The sequence below is a fragment of the Poecilia reticulata genome, linkage group LG5 (genome assembly GCF_000633615.1).
Source record: "Poecilia reticulata strain Guanapo linkage group LG5, Guppy_female_1.0+MT, whole genome shotgun sequence".
NCBI lineage: Eukaryota > Metazoa > Chordata > Actinopteri > Cyprinodontiformes > Poeciliidae > Poecilia > Poecilia reticulata.
Window position 1 is genome coordinate 3,692,860 of NC_024335.1, and position 20,925 is coordinate 3,713,784.

The 20,925-nt window shown below is 38.8% G+C and overlaps 6 protein-coding genes across 10 annotated transcripts; 4 read left to right on the forward strand and 2 right to left on the reverse strand.

The window, feature by feature from the left end:
• The first annotated feature begins 121 nt into the window (after positions 1–121).
• LOC103464595 (translocator protein-like) lies at positions 122–6,502 on the forward strand. 3 transcript variants are annotated; one of them, XM_008408806.2, is made up of 4 exons: positions 122–211; positions 4,334–4,509; positions 5,371–5,509; positions 5,618–6,502. In XM_008408806.2, the coding sequence occupies exons 2-4, from the start codon at positions 4,337–4,339 to the stop codon at positions 5,786–5,788; spliced, it is 483 nt and encodes a 160-aa protein (XP_008407028.1). In that variant the 5' UTR covers positions 122–211; positions 4,334–4,336; the 3' UTR covers positions 5,789–6,502. The 3 variants fall into 3 exon arrangements, with proteins under 3 accessions (XP_008407028.1, XP_017160413.1, XP_008407027.1); XM_017304924.1 differs by lacking the exon at positions 122–211 and adding an exon at positions 2,517–2,609; XM_008408805.2 differs by lacking the exon at positions 122–211 and adding an exon at positions 2,617–2,726.
• A 1,055-nt stretch (positions 6,503–7,557) lies between these two features.
• On the forward strand, positions 7,558–10,871 carry LOC103464594 (translocator protein-like). The gene is made up of 4 exons (XM_008408804.2): positions 7,558–7,914; positions 9,705–9,880; positions 9,966–10,104; positions 10,232–10,871. The coding sequence occupies exons 1-4, from the start codon at positions 7,912–7,914 to the stop codon at positions 10,403–10,405; spliced, it is 492 nt and encodes a 163-aa protein (XP_008407026.1). The 5' UTR covers positions 7,558–7,911; the 3' UTR covers positions 10,406–10,871.
• A 1,797-nt stretch (positions 10,872–12,668) lies between these two features.
• Positions 12,669–14,853, reverse strand: uqcc2 (ubiquinol-cytochrome c reductase complex assembly factor 2). The gene is made up of 4 exons (XM_008408801.1): positions 14,635–14,853; positions 13,728–13,802; positions 12,948–13,014; positions 12,669–12,832 (listed from the first exon to the last, which is right to left on the reverse strand). Exons 1-4 carry the CDS (start codon positions 14,770–14,772, stop codon positions 12,720–12,722), a joined length of 393 nt encoding a protein of 130 aa, XP_008407023.1. The 5' UTR covers positions 14,773–14,853; the 3' UTR covers positions 12,669–12,719.
• Positions 14,836–16,152, forward strand: tomm6 (translocase of outer mitochondrial membrane 6 homolog (yeast)). Its single transcript, XM_008408803.2, has 3 exons — positions 14,836–15,015; positions 15,799–15,926; positions 16,057–16,152. The coding sequence occupies exons 1-2, from the start codon at positions 14,918–14,920 to the stop codon at positions 15,893–15,895; spliced, it is 195 nt and encodes a 64-aa protein (XP_008407025.1). The 5' UTR covers positions 14,836–14,917; the 3' UTR covers positions 15,896–15,926; positions 16,057–16,152.
• On the forward strand, positions 16,106–17,096 carry lg5h1orf74 (linkage group 5 C1orf74 homolog). Its single transcript, XM_008408800.2, has one exon. It carries the CDS (start codon positions 16,128–16,130, stop codon positions 17,046–17,048), a length of 921 nt encoding a protein of 306 aa, XP_008407022.1. The 5' UTR covers positions 16,106–16,127; the 3' UTR covers positions 17,049–17,096.
• Positions 17,097–17,377: 281 nt separating this feature from the next.
• On the reverse strand, positions 17,378–20,897 carry sirt4 (sirtuin 4). Of its 3 annotated transcripts, none has more exons than XM_008408799.2 (4): positions 19,716–20,897; positions 19,137–19,621; positions 18,011–18,281; positions 17,378–17,932 (listed from the first exon to the last, which is right to left on the reverse strand). In XM_008408799.2, exons 2-4 carry the CDS (start codon positions 19,619–19,621, stop codon positions 17,780–17,782), a joined length of 909 nt encoding a protein of 302 aa, XP_008407021.1. In that variant the 5' UTR covers positions 19,716–20,897; the 3' UTR covers positions 17,378–17,779. The 3 variants fall into 3 exon arrangements, with proteins under 3 accessions (XP_008407021.1, XP_008407020.1, XP_008407019.1); XM_008408798.2 differs by having other exon boundaries at positions 18,011–18,305; XM_008408797.2 differs by having other exon boundaries at positions 18,011–18,329.
• Positions 20,898–20,925: the final 28 nt, after the last annotated feature.

Genomic DNA, 20,925 nt, shown 5'->3' on the forward strand with positions numbered 1-20,925 from the left:
CTGGTGGTGGTGGTGGTTGGTAGCGGGATGTGGCACTTGCCCGGCAGAGTCTCTGCTGAATGATGCGCTGAGAACGGAGAAAATGTTATTTTTTCCTTCCTATTACGCCCCCCCTACTGCAGCACGGGCCTCCCTGCCTGTGTGACATTTCCCAAGCAGCTGGGGTGAGAGTTCACAGCCAGACAACGACGCTGAGAGGAGCGGAAAGAAGGTAAGAAACGCCGGAGGACCACGGAGGAAAAGGTGTGTCTTGGAGGAGGGGCTCATAGTTCACCGAGTGGACTGGGAACTCTGGAGCATCCCTGACTTTTTTCTTTTTTCTTTTTTTTTAATGCATGCACAAGTTGTTTGTGAATAAGATAGAGGTTTTGGGGGGGGTTTTCTCGAAGAAATTGGGATGCGGAGTAAAAAATAGGAAATAGAAATATTCTTTATTGTCCCTCAGTGGGGACGTTTCTGTGCGACAACAGCAAACTGATTCACACAAATACAGAACGTCAAATGTATAAAAACAGAATTAAGTGTATAATGACACCAACATTCTTACTGCATAATTATTATAGAAAACACAACATACTCCCGTCCAAAATATTGTGTAACTGAGTAAGTTCATTTAAAAATGTCTAAAATCTTCATGTGTACTTGTGCATTAAGAATACTAATTATTTACAATAGTGCACAATGTAAATAAAGCTTGATGTTCAAAGAGTTATAGTGCTAAAAGTGAATTCAGGAACAATAGAAAATTAATCAAAAAGCAAAAAAAAAAAAAAAAGCTGGAATCAATATATGAAGTTTTGTAGGATAAAAAAAACTTCAGTTTTCTCATTCACTTTTACACATTATCTTACTTTACAAGCAGAAAAACTGCATAACTTTCCAGTGGAAATGTTTTTTTGTGTCGTGCATTTTTTTCACACACCTCTGCTTTGTCTGGACTTGGAGAAGAATGCCCACCCACATTTGACTTATGCAGCCAGACGATGATACAAAGCACATATCAAGTCCATCTCTGAATGAACTTAAGAAAAAGGTTGTGCTGTGGCCTAGTCAAAGTGTAGCTTAGATCTGGTAGAAGAAGGACACTCACGTTCAAAATGCCTCAAATGGAGGCTGAATTGATACAATCCTGCTAAGAAAAGTGGCTTAAAATTCTTAAGCAGAGATGTAAAAGACTCCTTGCCGGTTATTTGAAAACATTTGCTTTTCACTGTATTAGATCAAATCAGCATTTAAAAACTACTTTTTGTATTTCGTCAAGTTATCTTTGCCTGATGTAAAAATGTGTCTTATGTTTTGAGTCAATGAAGTTTGACAAAATTCAAAAACATAAGAAACCTGTAAATGGGAGGTTATTTCTTCACAGCTCTGTATTTATTTGCACTTATAGGGTCACACAGTGATTTCTGAGAGTTCCCAGTTTTTGTATCTCATTACATCAGCCACATATATCTAGATTATAGGTTTGAATGATTAGATTAGATTAGATTGAATGTATTAATTGTAAAGAATTTCACTGTTTTGCTAATAGTGCTCTGCCTAGTCACTCGGGATAAAAAGGGAGTGATTTTGTACATAGCTGGAAAACGGATGTATGACTGTGTCCTTTCTCTCCATCCCTTTTATCTACTTACATGCACACTGCTGCACGCTTACATAACCATAACAATCCCCAGAACCAAACCCTGCAAAGCAGCATTCAGTTTTTTATGCTCCTCTAATTTTGAACAAACTTCCAGAAAACTGCGTAACTGCAGAACTAAATCAAGGCTAAACTCGGTTTTGTTTTGAGCTCCTTTCAATTCATATTGGAAAATAGATTTATTCTGACCTGTATTTTAACTTTTCATGACTTCCCTTTTCTGTCGTTATGTTTCACTTTTGTTTTTTTGCTAATTGTATTTTTTATTATTAAATAAAGCACTTTGAAGTGCCTTACGATGTGCTATACAAATGACTGAATAAAGAACAAACATGTTTTAACTGAAAATGCACCAGACACAGAAACATACCTAAATATATTGAAGTGAGACTTCTTGTTTGTAAAAAGGCTTTGTCTGCTGTGCCTTAGTCTTTAAAATACCAGAATTTACACATAATTCTGCTAAAGTAGACTTCTTATGAAATACCTCTTTACTTTTCCTTTTGTAATTTTTTGGATAGTAACTTACTTTTATTAAAATCTAAAATAAAAATATGTTGAAGTAGTGATACCTTCTTCGGCTAATATATTAATTGACCTCTCTATAAAGCCTTTTAAACAGAGCGTGATGACGTTCCCAGATTTAGGTTTTCCGAGGTAAATTGAACGGGGCACAAAACGTCTCTCTGTGGTGCAGAGGTGGGGAGCTATCTTAAACGTTTTGTAATCTCAGCAAATAAATAAAAAAAAAAAATAAATATAGTAAAACAGACGCGATTAGACAACTTTAAATAAGTATCAAAACACGGAAGGATACTGTTTGACCCGTGGACAATTTCGGCGTTCTAGAATATGTTCATTATTTTAACAACTGTACGTCGGGTTTTGTTCTTGCAGCCAATGGCTGATCAGAACGTGGTGACGTCACGTTGTTTGCCTTCTCCGCGGTCTCCTTACCTTGTATAAGGTAGGGAGTGTCGGACAATAACCTTCACCTTCAGAAACCAGACAGTTTACGTAAACGACTGCATACAGCTTTCTTACATTACTAGTTACTTGCTTGTTGAGCTCAGGCTCGCTGACGGTAAGACACGAGTTGCTCTGAATTTCGAGGCCACTTTTAAATGGCTTTAGTCATGTCTCTCTCGACCACTTTCGAGTTAAATGGGGTTGGGATATAAATTGTCTTTAACAGAACGTTTTATTAGTCACGTGCTTTATTTGTTTTATATGTTCTGTAAAACTGCTACACAGGAAAAACGTTCCTTTAATGTCAATTATGTCAGCATAGTGGATCTAAATTTGATTACACGGCGATTTGCGTGTTCTGTAAAGGTAAAATAGGAATAAGACAAAAAAAAAAACACGCACAATAAGATTATGCTATTAGACCGTTTTTCAAGAAGAATATGATATTCTCTATATATAGATATGATCTCCCTTAGATCAGGAAATGGACGCCTATCTCTGCAGACCCCACACATTCTGAACACAAACTGCACAGACTTTTACCTGCAAACAGAAAAAGCTTCTCTACCCAGACTGTCTGATGAACAGTCACTAAATTGATGCATTCATATTTGTGCTAATTCAGCCAGAAATGTTTTTTTTTTTTGTGTAAAAACACAACATGGACATACTTAGAAAAAACATTTATTTTACTTCCCTTCTTTCTTACTTATATTTAAAAGGATGCTTTATGTCACAATTAAATGTGACATAGATGATACCTCCCATAATTAAATGTTTCAGATCATTGATAATCATGAAATCTGATAAACATAAACAGAGTAAATGCAAAAAGCAGAGTCCATCCAGTTTGATGCTGCATAAAGCACAATCTGGACAGGTCGCTGTTCTGTCACACGGCGACACAGAGACACCCAGAACAAACGGCTGTGCACATACACACTCCTCACAACCACGTGTTTTGGAACTGTGAGAGGACAACTACCCAGAGAGAACCCACACATGCACAGAGAGAACATGCCGACTCCATCCTGAATGACCAGATTAAAACTCTCAACCTCCCTTTTACATCGCTGCGGTACTGACCTCTGATGCGTTTCAGAAAAAGAACATTACAGTAACAGGCGAGCTGGCAGGTGATTGTGTTAACATCTGGGGATACTTTCTATTATAGAAACCAGGAATTCTGTTCTAAGCAAAAAAAAGATAAAAAGTTCAGATGGAGAATGTTCAACGATCAGTTCATGGTCTTTAGCCCATGTATGCACCCTTGGATTTGCAGCAGGATAGTGATTCAAAACACAAGTGGTTTTAATGACTGAAAAACTAGACAAAATTAGGGTTTCAGAGAAGCCTAGTTGAAGTTTGGACATGATGTTGTGGTATAACCTCTGGCCATTCATGCTCAAAAATCCTGCTGTGTGGCTGAATCGGTCTGAATTCTTGTGCAATTACTTTGTTTTTCTTTTTACCTGGGACAAGATTAGTTTGGATTGTTAATTTCCCTTAATAAGTGAAATCACCCTTTAACAACTACTTTTTGTATTTAGTCGCATTAGTTGAGTGATAATCAAATGTGCTTGTTGATGTGAAAGTTGTGACAAAAAACAAAAAAAACAATGAAGATATTTGTCTGGGAGCAAATACTTTTCACCGTATTGTATAATTCCTGCGACCCATCTTCATCGGAATCGGTCATAAAATCATCTGGTCTTGTTTCAGACCATGTCTCTGCCAATGGTTGGGTTCACGGCCCTGCCCCATGTCGGAGGGATCCTTGGTGGCTTCATCAGACGCAGGGAGGTCTACACCTGGTACGCAAGCCTGAAGAAACCCTCATGGTGCCCACCGAACGGAGCGTTCCCTGTGGTGTGGACGAGTCTTTACACAGGGATGGGGTAAATGATGCACAACATGGCTAAGTTCAGTGTTACAGAGAACCTGTCCTATTCGCACTTAATTCAGGAATTGTTTTCATGTTTTCAAAATGAAAAGCTCAGGACCAGGAGCCGATATATTATCAGCTCTCAGTGAACGCGTGTGACTTTGTTGCTCTGTTATCATTCCTGCAGTACAAGTTATTTTTACACATGCTAAGGAGGAACAAAATAAAAAGCCATGCGGAGTGCAAAGGTGGATTTTCAAACATCCTCGAAATATACTGATGATTAATCTGAATGCATGGATGGTTTAGTATTTCAAAACTGAATATACTTTGTAAATGTATTTTTCAGTGTAACATCTGAGATTTTACTGTTTTCTTTTCTTTCTGCTTTTGAAACAATATATTTTGAACCTAAAAATACAGAAGTATTGAAAATAAAATAAAAATAAAAAAACATTGCATCAAACTAATTGTTGTAATAGCTGACGAAATTGTAATCTCTAGAAATATTTTATCTTTACTGTTTAATAATTAATAGTGATACCAAGTACGATATTTTGGATTCAACAATTATAAAACTATTCATATAATATTGCCATGAAAAATATTTAGACTTTTGAGTCTATTTGCCGAGGCAGCTGCTACCACTTCAGCTCCAAGCATGATCTTGAATATTTTCCTTCTTTAGGTATTAAAAAATCTTTTCTTTAGTGCTGCACTCACTTATGAAGAAAGAAAAATCCTCTCTTTTGTAATGAATTAAGTGTTAAGAATTTGTCTATTATTATTATTATTATTATTATTATTATTATTATTATTATTATTATTATTATTATTATTATTGTTATTATTTCATTTGCATTTTTCCATGCAGATATGGATCCTACCTAATTTGGAAAGAGCTTGGGGGTTTTACTGAGGATGCAGTGGTTCCAATGGGACTTTACGGGCTGCAGCTCGCTCTGAATTGGGCATCAGTTCCTCTTTTCTTCGGTGTGCACAGTCAAAAATGGGTAGGCTTTAAAATGTAGAGGTCTCTATTAGTGTTATTTTTTCATTCTAGAAGCAAATTTTACTATTGCAAACTGTCTGATTAAATGTGTTTTATGTTCACATTTTAGGGTCTAATTGAGATTGTGCTTCTGGATGGGGCGATTGGAGCCACCATGTTGTCTTGGTATCCCGTTAGCCGCACCGCCTCTCTGCTCTTAGCGCCATATCTGGCTTGGATGTGTTACACCACCGCCATCCGTTACTGCATATGGAGAGACAACCCTGATAAAAAAGAGTAGAGTACAGTTTACAGTACTTTTCTAGGTCATTTCTGTACAACCTATCAGCATGTGTAACCTAAAAAATAATTTGTTTTTTTTCTACCGGATTACATGATAGTTTGATTCTAAAAGCAATGATTGGTCATTTTTTTCTATGTAGTAAGGGCAGCTAAGAGGTAGTCAGCTTCTAAAAACAATTATTATGGTATTATTGGGAAAATTAACTATGTACCTCCAGGTGTTAATCAATTTTATTTACTTATTTAATCCTGTTCTGTCACTGGGCACCGGACAGGGTACACCAGGGACAGGTCACACTCGCCTTCACACACAGAGGGGGCAGCTTAGAAACTTTGTAAATTTCTTAGAGGTTATCTAATTAAATCAGATAGTTTTTATTTTGATTAATTTGTAGGTTAATTTGAACTTAAACTACAAATGTCCAAAATTATTGAGCAACAGAAACCTTGTATCTAACAGGCTCGATTGTAACTGGTTTGGAATGCTGTTCTTTCTGTGTGATTTACATGTTTGTTTCTGCAAAGTTTCTTCTGGTAATACTCTTGACCAGCAACTTGTGCTTTTTGTTTTTTAGCCCCAGAAAAATGTAATAAACTGAAGTGCCTGGACAAGAGATGTTTGCTAAAGGATTTTGTCTTGCCATCAACTCATTTCTGTACTCTTTTCAGTCTTGAATTATTGAATTAAAACAGTGCCACATAGAGACTGTAAGTGGACCAATTTTATTTGTTGAAAAAGTTACATCCTGTGATGCTTGTGTATGGCCTGTTATTCAGGAGAAAACTTCTTAAATAGAAAATAAATGCACTTCTCTTGTCTTTTGAAGAGCGTTCTCCCCTCCCCCACAAAGAAAACATTTCAAAAAACAAGAAAAGTTCAGTTGCTTTTTCGTTCATACTTTAGATTACCTAAAAAATTATTTGTTTGTTCAGGTATGTAGATGCCACAGGAGTGACGAATTGTTGATATGCTGGCTGTTTATGAAAATGCAGGCATATTACCAAAATTGATCAGATATGTAACTATGACATGTTGCATCAAGTCATTTAGTCATCATGAGCAATGAATTTCTCAAGTCTATGATTCACATCCTTATTGCGAATGGCAGAAACCAAGATTCATTGAAGATTAGTCTTTTGGATTAATGTGAACAAAAAAATTGAAAAAGCACTTTGACTTCAGTCCAAGTGATTGATTTGATAAACTAAAATTAAAGTAGTGCAAAAATTGTTCGCTGAATGGAAAATGATACAGAGTTTAAGTTTTTTTTACAAGTTAAAAACTGAAAAGTGATGTAATTCACCAACCGTGGTTACAGAAAAACCTGTTGAGTCAGAAAAATCACTTAAATAGAACCTGTCTGACAAGTAGATAAAAACACAAAGGCCCACTTGAAAACATTTAAAGAAGAGAGAAACAAATTAATCCACAATCAATCTGGAAAGGTTTTCGAAACCTTTGGGAGTCCTGCCCTATTTATTTTTAATTATGTCAGTTTTGGTCCTCCGTAGATTAGCTTCAGCCTCCTGAAGTAAATAATTTTCTGTATTTTGACTTTCAAGTAGTCATTGCTGTCTGTCTATATTTTTAGAGAATACGTGACTGCTTAAAAGTTTCAAAACAGTAAACCATGTCAAATATGTTGAGATACTAATGATTTAACATCAGGGACAAGCTGGGGTTGTGTCAGAGCTGCAGCTAAGAGTCAACGCCATTCATATAAGAAGGGAGGGAACTATCTTGAGCCTTAAGCAATCTTTGTTGTCTTCACGTTTCCGCCGACTGAAAAGCCAACGGGAAACTTGTAGTAGTAACGGGCTGAGCAGGAAAAGTGTTAGCTTCTGTCATTTTTGACCTTCGCTCTCTCAGTGTTATATGTTTTAGACTTCCTGACTGTAGGTAGATTTGTATCCTCACAACCAACCAGCCTTTGGCCACCGCGCCGTCACGTCGTTTGGGCGGCTGATTGTGGGAGGGACTGAGGAGTGACCGCGGCGATAAGGCTGCCCTGCCCTTTAAAAGCAGCTATAACACAGGACTATCAACAAGAGGCTGCATGTCTGTAGTCTGCTGTTGTTTTTAGCTTTTATATACAGCATATCAACTATCCGGACTGAGAGATGGTAAGTGTTTCAAACAAACTCATGGCCAGAGCAGTCGCACGATGAGTGAAAGTATTTTTCTGGAACTTTGACCTCTGTGTGTCTTAAGTAATATTACAACAAAGTGTTTCGCGAAAGGAAATGCGCGTTAGCTCTTTTTTGTTTACAAGCCGTACAACCTGCCAAAACACCAATTATTCCTACAGTTCCACGAAATATCCGTATTTATATATATATATATATATTAATTAAGCAGATTATTTTTGAGTATTCTGGAGAACTGTCAGTTTGGACACGCCTCTCACCGCGCAAGTTACGAAACAAGGCATACAAGTTTGCAATTCAAATACAACACTAGATTCAAAAGCTGATCCTGAAACTTTAACTTCTGTACTGAATCTGGTCATGTAGACTGGATATTAGGTAAATATTTGAATGGTCACCCATGTACCCACATGGAGTTATCATCAGCAGGACGTGTAGGCCCTTGGCCTTCAAACAGCAGCTGGAGGTTGAATAACAAATATACAAAATGATATGTAACCAACTTTATTGGGAGGTTGTTAAATGAATGGCTACTGTGGACAAATAGAGATAAAAATCTTGACCGGCTTATACACTGATAAAACAGTAAACTAAAGGTTAAAAATTAAAATCTATTTATTTGGAGAAGCAAAATCCTAAGTAATACACTATAGAGCTAAGTCAGCTCAAAGTGTGTTTCTGTAGCACATTTTAAAGATCAGTTGGACAAGGTGCTCAGTGCAGCAAAAGTTATGAAACCTTTGTAACTTGGTTAGAAAAATAGTCATTGTACTTGCAACAAAAAACACATGAAAAGGAAACCTACAATATCCAAGTGCTTTGAGACAATGTGTACATGTATGAAATGTAGTTTTATGTTTCCACATAAATAGGCTGTAGTTTATGTGTTAATTAAGCATACATAGTATGTGCACTCTTAAGTTTGCAACTTGTTCAGAATGACATGAAGTTGAACATTGTTGTTGTTTGTGAAGAACAAGCAAATCATATTCAACAGCGCAGCATGTCTTTTGCACTTTCTGCAACAATTATTTTGTCCCGAAAGGTTTCCTGTTCGATTTCCACACAGACAAAAGTGTGCCGGTGTTTCAAATCCACTTTTATGGCGGTTTTCATCTCTGAATGACATCGTCAGCCTAGAATGGTCTCAAAACCTTGGAAGACCTGGACATAGAAAAACATGGAAAAAAAAAAAAAAAAAACATTCAACCTTGTAGATGATTTTGTAGTTTAACTTTGGAAATGAAAATATGTTTTCAAATATTTTTTTTTCCTTGTTTTTGCAAGGTATGTAGATGTAATATAATGTAAAATTGTGTTGTATTTTGTGCAAGTGTGGTACAAATGTCCACACGTTCTAGACATTGTGTTGATCACTCTGTGGTGGGAACTTATGCACATGTTTTGAAACATTTCATGACTTACAGTATGCAAAGATTGAACAACATGGTTCAGTCTCTTTAGTTTGCGTAAAAATACAGAAAAAAAGTCAACATTTTTACATTTGTTTTTGTTTGAAATGGAGCTATTGTAATATTATAGTCACACTTAAAAACACTGTTTAGTTATCAGCTACTTACACATTTTAGTCTTTCATTCATGACGATCACTAGACCATTAGAGATCAGCTGTGCTTTTACCCTGAAAAATGCTTTTGTTTTTTTTTGCCTTCCTCTTCAGAGTTTATGAAAGTTATTATATAACATGGTAGTTAATATCTGCAGCTTTAGCAGGGGGTAAACTGTTACGACTTGCTCTTATCTCAGACCATGTGGCTGCCTATGATTGGGATGACGGCGTTGCCACACGTCGGTGGTTTCTATGGTAGCTTCATTACACGCAAAGAGGTAAAAAACTGGTACCCAACCCTGAACAAACCCTCATGGCGCCCACCAAACGCAGCATTCCCTGTGGTGTGGACTTGCCTGTACACCGGAATGGGGTAGGTGGGACGCTAGATGACTCATACAGCCACTCTGCTCTACAGTGAGTTCATTTTTTTTTTTTGGATGTTTTCTTTTATGCAGGTATGGCTCCTACCTGATCTGGAAAGAGCTTGGAGGTTTCACTAAAGATGCTGTGGTTCCACTGGGGCTTTATGGGCTGCAGCTCGCTCTGAACTGGGCCTGGACTCCCATTTTCTTTGGTGCACACAAGCTGAAATGGGTACGTTTTTTTAAATTTTTTATTATTTTTGTTTAGTTTTTTTCCACTCGAATAGGTTCGTGTAGCGGGTGATCAATGTTTGAAATCCAGTCCAGTCAATGAGATGCCCTCCTCCTGTGTAATTCAGGCCCTGGTGGAGATCGTGTTTCTCACGGGGACGGTTGGAGCCACCATGGCGTCTTGGTATTCCATCAGCCGCACCGCCACCCTGCTCCTCGCTCCCTATCTGTCCTGGCTGTGCCTCGCCACAGCCCTCAACTACTGCATATGGAGAGATAACCCAGAGAAAAAGGAAGAGTAGAGCAATGTGTTTGTTTCCATTGCTAAATCTTGGCTCATTACTATAAATTCCTTTGCAAAAAATGACAGATCAGTTTCACAGCTACGTTTTTTTTTTTTTTTTTTGAGTTTATGATTCACCTCTTGTCTAAAAGTTTGACGAGGACCTGGTCTATATTGTTATTAGCATATTTGTTCTGCACACCACCGTGTTCTTCAATCTAACTCTTAAAAATGTGCACTATTCCTGTCAAACTAAAGAACAAATGAAAGCATAGTACATTCTGATCAAAGCTTTCCAGTGTCCAGCTTACCTCAGGATCCACATTGGAACTTAGTTGTGGTATATTTCTGTGCTTCCTTTGGTAAACTTTTTTTTTCCAGTCACGCTTTTCCGATTAACATTTATGCGTGTAAAAGTTTGGTGTTCTAATTTGCATGTTTTCCCATTTGTAAATAAAATGAGGTTGTTTTTTTTTTTAAGCAAACCCGAGCAACTTTTTTTTAAAGACAGACGTAAGAAGACTGTGTTCCAACGTGTTCATAAAATCTCTTTCTGTTTAAAATGAGCTGCTGTAGATGCTGTTTCTAACAGCCTGGTGTCAACTGCTGTGAGAATCAGAGGAGTTGCAGCTTCTGGTACTTGAGTATAACATGTAGCTGATTAGGCTTTGCATAATTCACAAAGACATATTTCAACTTGTTTAAATGAGTTAAATGTAATTCTTTTTAAACATGTTGACATCCATTTTAATTTTACTTGTATAAAATGTACTCGTTGTCGTAAAATGGCATTTTCTCATTTGTAAATAAGATTTTGTAAGCAAACTTTTGAAGTTAAGAGTCCTTCCTTAGAAACAACAAGAAGATTGTCCCAGTAGATCGCGCCGCAAATATAAATAAGCGCAAACACTGCTTCTGCAAAAGGAGTAAAACTTTCTTTGGTTGTAAATATAAACATTAACAGATCTATAAAGCAAAGAGTGCATATACCTTTGACATATTATAAACACATTTCAGTCCATCACATAACACTAAATCTGGACATGGGCAGTGAGATTCTCACAGCACGATAATCTTGAGTAAAATAAACACCACGGTCTTAAAACGTTTTACAGAAAAATGATGACATGACGGGATTGCTTTTCCTAACTAGCTTGAAGGCGATCGCTCAAAGTCAGTGGCTCCCAAACGTTTTCTCCTGCGCCCCCCCCCAGTGGTGTACAAACATTTTCTGTGCCCCCCCTATGGATTACAAATATCTGTCTGGTTGAACGACTGAACGATGAAGGGAGGGGTGACTAAGAACGGGGGAATGAGGGGGGTGGTGGTGGATCGACTTTGTTGGGAGCAAAATGAATGTACTTAGCTGAACATAGACAACGACATCGGTAGCCTACAGGCTACTTGTTAAGTTTAAGGTGCTGTATTGATATTAGCTAGCTAATCATCTTTTAGCTAACTTTACCTGCATCCAACAGCTTTACTCAACTCAGTCTGTTAGTTTGGGGGAATACTGTTAAAAGTTCTTTGCGTTTTGCTGCCATGATTCTAACACACCTGCGTAGCTCCGTACAGCAGCAGCAGGTCTCCTTCTCTGCTTGCACAAGTCTAAACCCAGCGCGAGCGTCGTAGCGCTCATGTTGCGTTTAAAGGCGGCTCTGAAAAACAGGTTACCACATGTTAACAACGGATTAAACAGTTTTAACTGCTGATAAAAGTGGCAGAGGACACAGATATGGGAAGTGCAGAAGCCCCTACTGTATCAAATTGACATAAGAATAACAGAGCTGGCCATTCTAAGGTAAAAACCGAACGCATACAGCGTTCATGTTTTTTTTTTTGGTTTGTTTTTTCATTCAGGCGGCTTCTCGCGCCCCCTAGGGGGCGCGCCCCACAGTTTGGGAACCTCTGGTCTAATCTATCAGTCTTTCAAGATTCAGCAGGATTCATTGTTAGCCTGTGTAAACGGAAAAATTTAATCGCATCGAGTCCCGTTTCTTCCTTCCTTTTTGGTGTCATCCCTCATTTTTCCCACGTATGCTTTCTTAAATGCATTTCTTCTCTCCCTTCTTGTGTCCTCCATTATTCAAGTTTCATATCCTCCATGTCCCTCCAGTTTCTGATTTTTCCATGTGACATATTAACAGCCTGACTATTGCCAGCAGTATTGCAATTGCTGTTAAAAACGTTTTTTTGGTTATTTCAGATGTTCTGGTTTAGTTTTTGAAAAGGAGTATTGATGATTTAAAGATTTTAATAGTCAAAAAAAAAAAAGAGACAAATCCACAAAGATAATATTTATTTCTATACAAGCGACATAGTAAAGAAAAATGTTATTTTTCAGGAGCTTTTTCTGGACCGTCTTCTGGTGATTTGGAGGAGAATCTCTCCATTAGCGACTTCCATAAACCCTTCTTTTCCTCATCCATGCTCTGTTGCATACTGCCTGTAATACAATAATGAAATAAGGTGTATAAGTACATCACTCTTTTTTCAGGGTCATTTTATTGTGATTGGTTAAGAGCAATGATGACACTGCACATTGTAATTAGACTGCATACCTGACAAAAGCACTCGACACTCCTCCACTGTAACTCCTGTAAAACTTGTGTCTCTCACACGAGGAAACTAAAAAACACATAAACATATTTACGTTCTATACGACAAAGCTTCCTGCTACATTTTTCTGTTTTCTACACAGTTTCTACTTATTATGAGGAGCTAAATGTGAAATGTTCAGGCTACACACATGACATATTTTCATTCTAGTTGGTTTACTTTCTTTGGACAAACACTGGCAACACAAAGTATATGACACTCTGTGCATTATAAATGTGGTATTTGTGCTTAGAATAGATTTTTAAAAGTGGAGGTTCTTTACATATTAACCTAGTTTAGCCTTCACCTCAAATAAAACATGTTTTACCATCATCTTCACAGTTGCAGAAGTATTTATTTACTTTTCATACTATGTCACGTTCCAACCACTATCTTCATTTTATTTCACTCGGATTTTATGTGACTGAACAACAAAAAGTAGTTAAGAATTGTTAAGTGAAAGGAAAATAATAATATGGTTTGCATTTAACACAAAAAATCTGAAAGGTGTGATATGTATTTGCATGCAGACTTCCTCTGTCAATACTTTGTACGGTTACCATGACAAAAAAAGTCAATAACATAGATTTCATGTGTGGCTATTATAAGTCAAAACGTGAAAACATTCAAGAAGCATAAATCTTTTTGTGAAACGTTGTAGAGCAAAAGAACTGGATTAAGCTGTGATAAATCATAAAAGAATCAGGTTTTCATCACTGCGGTACATTTGGATGCATGCTTACCCGCTGTCTGTACACATTTCCATTGATGCGAGCCAAACTTTCATACATTTGGTCACATTTCTCGGGATCTGCAAGCTGGAGAGGTATGACAAGTAGAAGCAAAATGTGTTATTTATATGTCAAGGAGCAAGCACAGCAACTTTATTTACCTTTTACTAATTAGTAATTAATCAAGCTGCTAAAGTTTGACAAACTTAATATATTTTGTTTGGAATTAGATTCCCCTCTTCAACCCAAATTTATGAATTACTAGTGATGTCTAAGATGAGTGTTTTCTATATTTATGCAAAATTTGTGTTATGTGCATAATTTTACAACTTCTATAACAACTGCAAAGAACTGGAGTCAGTATTACTTAAATATATTAATGTAGTCAGAAATCAATCTAGAGCAGATTAACTGATTAGGTTTTTCCTGGCCAATACTAACATCCGGTTTCCATTAAGGTCTGACCTGCTAGTTTGAGTTATTTTGAGTTTTATTTCCAAGGATTTTAGCTCAATAAAGAGAAACGCATGTGCTGCTGATTTCCTAATATTATTTTTAATTAACAAACTGCCTCAGTTTGAGGTTGTGTCTAAAGGATGAAACTAGTGAGTTATTTTCATGAACAGTTAGAAATCTGATTTTTCAGTATCTGACTTGATTATCACCAAGATTATCAAAGAAAAGCATCCAGTTAATTGGTTCATCTAGGGTAACACCTGAGCAAAAGTAATTGTAAAAATAGTTTTTATTTACTATTTCCATAAAGTCGAACTTCTGTTATCTGTTTTTGCAGCCGGATTATTAATAGTGCTGTCAGAGTAATAAGAAAGAAGCTCCCGCAGGTACCAACAACAAATGCTAAAAACAAGGGCGTCCTCTGTTAGCGCTGATCGATGGAGTCGTGTGCGTGACCTTCTACCTGCGTGTTTTCACCCTCGCGGAACGCAGAAGCCACTCTCTGCCGCAGAAATGTCCCCAGATCCCGTGCCTTCTTGGTCTCGTCTCGGGGCCATTCCTCACACAGTTTAAGGAACCGACGGTACCTGGTGGCAGACATCTTTGGTCATGTAATATTATATTGACACGAGCGAAGATTAATCCTCTCGGGCACCCTTATTTGTGCCACAACTAAATTCGTCCCCTCTCCCATATGCCTACGCTGGTTCCGTCTTCGCTCCTCGCTGCCACTTTCTGCTAGCACGATGAGCGGTTCAAACGCGAAAGGGAGCTTTCCATCCCAGGTGTCTGAGTGGATCAGCTCGACGTATCGCTTTGCGACAGACAGAAACGACTTTAGGAGGTGAGAAGTATGTTATTTTGTGGTAATTTTGTGCTGATTTTGACTGTGCCGCTAGCTTTAGCTCATGCTGCTGGATTTGTCCTTGTGCCGCTCACTGATGCTAATGCTAGTAAGCTAAAGCATGTTATTTACACTTAATAATGCTAGTAAGCTAAAGCATGTTATTTACACTTAATAATGCTAGTAAGCTAAAGCATGTTATTTACACTTAATAATGCTAGTAAGCTAAAGCATGTTATTTACACTTAATAATGCTAGTAAGCTAAAGCATGTTATTTACACTTAATAATGCTAGTAAGCTAAAGCATGTTATTTACACTTAATAATGCTAGTAAGCTAAAGCATGTTATTTACACTTAATAATGCTAGTAAGCTAAAGCATGTTATTTACACTTAAGGCTTGTCATTTTTATGTATTCCATGTGATATGTAAATATTTTATGTGTAATTTCTAATATAATATCCATTCCTTCTTCGTTAACTCTCGAAGTTATGCTTAAACTCTTTTCACTTGGTATGCATAAATTAAACTAGAAAACCCCCTGGGTTTCCGATCTTCAGGGGGATATATTAAATAACAAGTGACCACATTAACACCTAGAAATAATGTGGTAGGAGCCAGAGAACGAGGTTTTAGACTTAGCCTCCGGGTTCTCGATCCAGTCAAACTAAAGTAGTCCATAATGGCTTACTCGTAAAGTTTCTTTAAACAGAAATACACCACAGCAACAAAAACGGTAAATATTTCTTAATTTGCTTCGTTCTTTGTTTTCTTCATTCCAGGAATCTTCTGGTTAACCTGGGTTTGTTTGCCGCCGGAGTCTGGGTGGCTAGAAATCTCTCAGATTTCGACTTGATGTCTCCTCAGCCGGTGACTTAACCTGCTGATCTTGACCAAAAACAGGATGATTGTAAGATACATTTCTGTATTACAGAAACGTTTACAGTTATTCTGAAACATTGGCAGGGAATGTAGAAGCAATATATTTACTTTAAAAAAGCTATCTTTGTGACTAAAGTGATGGTTTTGCCCCTTTTTAGGAATCTTGGACCAACAAAGAAGAAGTGAGGGACATGATGAAATACTTGGAAAACAAAGTGTTTTTGTTTACATGACATTTTTTTCCCCCTCCTATGTACACAAGTGCACAGGCATCATCTCTGTTTTCTTTGAGGTACAGATTGAATTTGCCCTAAACTCTCCCGCAAAAGACTTTTATTTTAATGATTTTATCGCAACCATGCCAGTCGAGGACCTGTTTGTCTCTGCAGCCCGTAACTCTCTGCGATCTGGTAGAAAGGGTCTCTCCGTGGCTCAAAGTCTGAATCTTGCTGCTCAGGTCTTGACTGTGGATCTGGGGCTGAAGCCTGCTCTCCTGTACGACAGCAGCGCCGCCCGCACCGAACAGCTCCAGCGGTATCTGAGCTGCCTGCGGTCTCTCCAGCTCGTGTCTCGATCCCTCCTCACGCTGGATTTAAACGGAAACGGTCTCATTATCAACGCAGATGCCCTCAGATCTAATTTAGAGAAGACGCTTCGCGGCGGTGGTCCGCCCGTTGTAAACGTCTCTGCGTCTTTGGAGAAGCCCGCCGTCTCTGATGCTCAGAGGGAACGGCTGACGGGTGTGGTGGCAGATTTTCTGCTCCTCCTGGAGGAGTTTCGGCGACACGACGAGGCTGATGAACCTCTTTATGTTGGGGAGAAATCCGACGATTGGAACCTGTGCACCATATTTGGTCTCTTACTGGGTTACCCGGTCACCTACTGGTTTGATCAGGCCAGGAGCTTTGAAAACTGTCTGTCCATGACGCCGCTGGTGGTGGCTACAGCATCGGCGGCATGGCAGACGGGCGACAACGCTCACAGATTCTGTCTGTACTCGTTCAGCGTTCCCGCCGCTCTGCAGGAGGAGACTCGGCCCGAGCTGGAGAACTGGAGGCTCAGGCTGCAGGAGAGATTTGAGCAGCAAAGCATCATGAAGGATCTCAGCATCAGTCAGTCCACAGTCACTCTTCCCTCTGTCTGTTTGTGATTCAATAACAGTTGGGTTTAAAATGAAATAAAATGCTCTTGAATCCGATGGGTATTTTTATGTCTTTTTTTTTTTTTTTTTAAACAATTTGGATGCCATAAAAATCCATAACTTAGCTTTTAAACAGAAGCCACTGTTAAATGTTTCATTCAAGCTATCTAGTGGGCAATGAAATATTCTATTCTAATGCAACATTTTGGATTTATATCTTCTTTTTCAGTGTTTTTTGTATTGGCTATTTGTAGTAATCTCAGAGCTGTATATTTGAAAGCAGTGGAAACAAACTTAAGTAGTACGCTTTAAATGTTAAAGTAATTAAACATTTTAAATGAATTTAAAATCTTTAATTGCACTGTGACAGCAGTTGCATTCTAATTATTGCATTTCACAAACAAGTATTTGTACTTCTGCGGCTACTTGCTCTTCTCCAAATATCTTTCAGTAAAAGTCACTTTAGATCAAAACAGTTGCATTTTAAAGCAGCACCTCTAAAGGACTGAAGAGTCAGAGGATGTGACACAGATCCTCGTCATGTTCAGCTCAAAGTCAAACCAAACACAGTTTGAGCCTTCCCGTTACACACAAGTTGGACTTCTAAAACCGTTCCCCCCNAGCTGTGTGGAAAGTGCTAACAGGACAGCAGTTCTTGCCGTCTAGTCGGTCCTTTCACATCACCTCGTTCTGATGGCGATTTACTAACGTCTGAGATGACTCTAAACCGGTCCGTGGGGTCAGAGGGGCTGGATGACAGACAGAACTTCACCACAGCGACCCCTCACTTTCAGCTCTGCCAGGTGATCTGCTCTGGTGGGTCCGATGTTCAGGATGGCGATCGGCATCTTCTTGTCGCTCGCTGCCAGTAGAACCCTGTATCCTGAGTACACCTGCGGAGCCACAGAGGAGGGAACTTATAGCTGAATGGAAAACACGGCCGACATCACAAATGGGTCGCTTTTCTATACCTGCAGCGATGAGCCGATGACCAGCACTGCGTCTGCCTCTGCCAGTCTCTCCTGCACGAACTGCACCGTCGCTTTGGCCACCGTGTCTCCAAAAAATGTAACCTCTGGCTTCAGTATCCCCCCGCACCGCTCACAGGACGGGACCCTGAAGGTCAGGACCTGCTCATCCTCTAAGAAGACGTCGCCGTCCGGAGCCACGGCTCCTGCCTGAGCGCTCCAATCCGGGTTTAATGAGACAAAGCGCCTCTGCAGCTCCTCCCGCGCGGTGATGCTGCCACAGCCAAGACATGTTACCCTGAGAACACATGAAACACAATCCCTGGAAAGAGTGGGAATTTTTCTGATAGATGAACATAGAGTTGAGGCTTTTCAACATATTTTACTACAGTCTAAAAAGGAAGACTTGCCTTTGTATTTGGTACACTTTAGTCTGTTACTCCTAAATAAAATCCTGTGCAAACAATATCACTCAAGTCATAGTAAGTAAAAAAAAAAAGTCCACTTGTTAGAAATGGCATTCAGGTTTGGTGAAATTGCAAACCTCTATGTCTGCATAAACTGACAGGCCAGGCAAGGAGAGCTTTTCTGAATAATAGTCATCCTTGCAGAGATGTACAACTCGGATGGAAGAATGTGTCTTTATGGAAGAATCAATGGTAAAAGAAAAGCCAAAAGAAGTTCTGTTTGTAGTTTGTCACAAATCATCTGGGGTCACATCCTCTGCTCACCTGAGGCCAAAATTGAACTTTGGCCTAAATGCAAAATGAAATTTCAGATGACCAACAACCTGAACACCGTTTCAGTTTTGAAGCTCTGTGGTGTAAGAGGTCAGTTAGGTTTGTCTTAGTTAATATTTTCTTTTGGTCTGCCAAATATCTAGAATCTTACGAAATTTGCTTTTGATGGATTTAAAAAAAAAATATATATATATATATATATATATATATATGTCCTTGTGCCTCATGATCCCTGAGACATACCTTTTCAAGGCAATTAAGAACCGACATGCATACCTAATTTTATCGGTTAACATAACCATATATTTTGCATCATAGTTGTTCATTATTCCACTGAGCTCCATTTCTTTTGGGACCCTGCCCACCTTGGGTCCCTCAGCCTTCCTCACCTGTGGGCGCAGCCGTGGAGCTCCGTAATCCGTGTCTGTCCTGCCTTGGAGTGGAGGGCGTCCACATTCTGGGTGACGAGCCAGTGCAGCTTCCCCTTCTCTTCCCAGCTCCGCAGAGCCCGGTGGGCACAGTTGGGCGGATGGGAGGAGAACTGCGGCCACCCGACGAAGTTTCTGGCCCAGTATCTCTGTCGGGACTTGGCGCTGCGGGTAAACTCCGTGTGCTGCATCGGTCTCCTGTCGGTGCGGGCGTACAGCCCGACACCCTCCGAGCGGTAATCCGGGATGCCCGACTCCGTAGACAGACCCGCTCCGGTGACCACGAACAGCCGCCTGGATCGGGACACAAAGTCCTGCAGCAGCTCCAGAGAGCGGCCATCGGCGGTGCTGCAAGCGGGGACGAAATTCAGCTTCCCCGCAGGGACAGAGGAGGCTGTCCGGACAGGAGCGGGTAGAGAGGGGAAGAGGCGCAGCGGCAGCCGCATCTGAACGAGCGCACGTTTTAAAGAGTTTAAGACGACAGTAACAACAGAGTTTAAACAAACAACACGCAAATATTTATACGGTTACTAACTTTACCTTTTTAATGAGAAAAGTTACCACAGTAACCGGTAGTGCATAGCTTTGTTAGGTAACATGTCAAACCAGAACCAGCCGATATAACATGGAAACCAGCAGCAAACACAGGAAGTACCCATTTCAACGTAACACCAAACAGCCGCATAGGAGTCTGGGAGTAGTAGTTAGGTTAGGGTTTTTAATTTGTTGAAAAAGAAAATAAGATTTTCAATGAGAAAAATCTAACTTTAACATAATACACAAAAAGAATGATTTACTATGATTGAGTGAAAAGAAACTTCTTGTTGGGAAAACACGATATCGAGACTGTTTTTGTTGTCACAAGGTTTGCAATCGTCTCAGGAAGAATTTTGAACCATTCCTTATGGCAGAGGTTTCTTGGCAGATTTTCCAACAACCTTTGCCACTTCATCACTTTAATGTCCTTCTTATTTTAACCCTTCTTTATTGTCTTGGCAGTCTTTGTCATCCAGAACCAACCCCTCACCTTTTTCAGAAGACATGACCCAAAGAATAATGCTTTCACCTCCTTACTTGAGCATGGGGGTGGTGTTCATCAGGTCATACTATGCATTCTGGCTGCACTTCAGTCTGGGAATTGTAAATTTATTAGACTTTTAAATGTGTTCAAATGTAATATGTGACAGTTCAGTAGCTGTTTTCAAGCTCTCAGCTTGTGACCAACAAAATAACCCTGACTTTAATCTGCCACTGGCTAAAGTATACAGACACTATAATAATTGAGTTAGATAAAGACAAAATGACTAAATATTTGCATATTTTTGTTAATTTCTTACAACCAATTTTTGTTTTGTTTTACAAGTAAAATCTTTGATATTGTTTTAGGACTTAGGACAGTGAGGCCATGAGCCCAGTTTTGGTCTAACCCCACCATCAAATTTTAAAAATACATTTTATTGCCATTTAATTTATAGACATCTTTTTTGGCTTCTATATGTGAATTACTTGGGAGTTTTACAAACAAATGTTTGTAAAACATTATTGAGAGTAAATTGATAGTACATACATCTCTCAATAGGAGAAATGTATTTACTGAGAATATCAATGTCATACATTTTGTTATTTATCTATAGAGAAGTTCTCACAATAATTCAATTCTAAAAGCCACATTTTTTGTTTTGCTGCAAACATTTGCTGTGTTGGCTTTACATGTTTATTAAATATATGCATGTATATTTTTTGCTTTAGA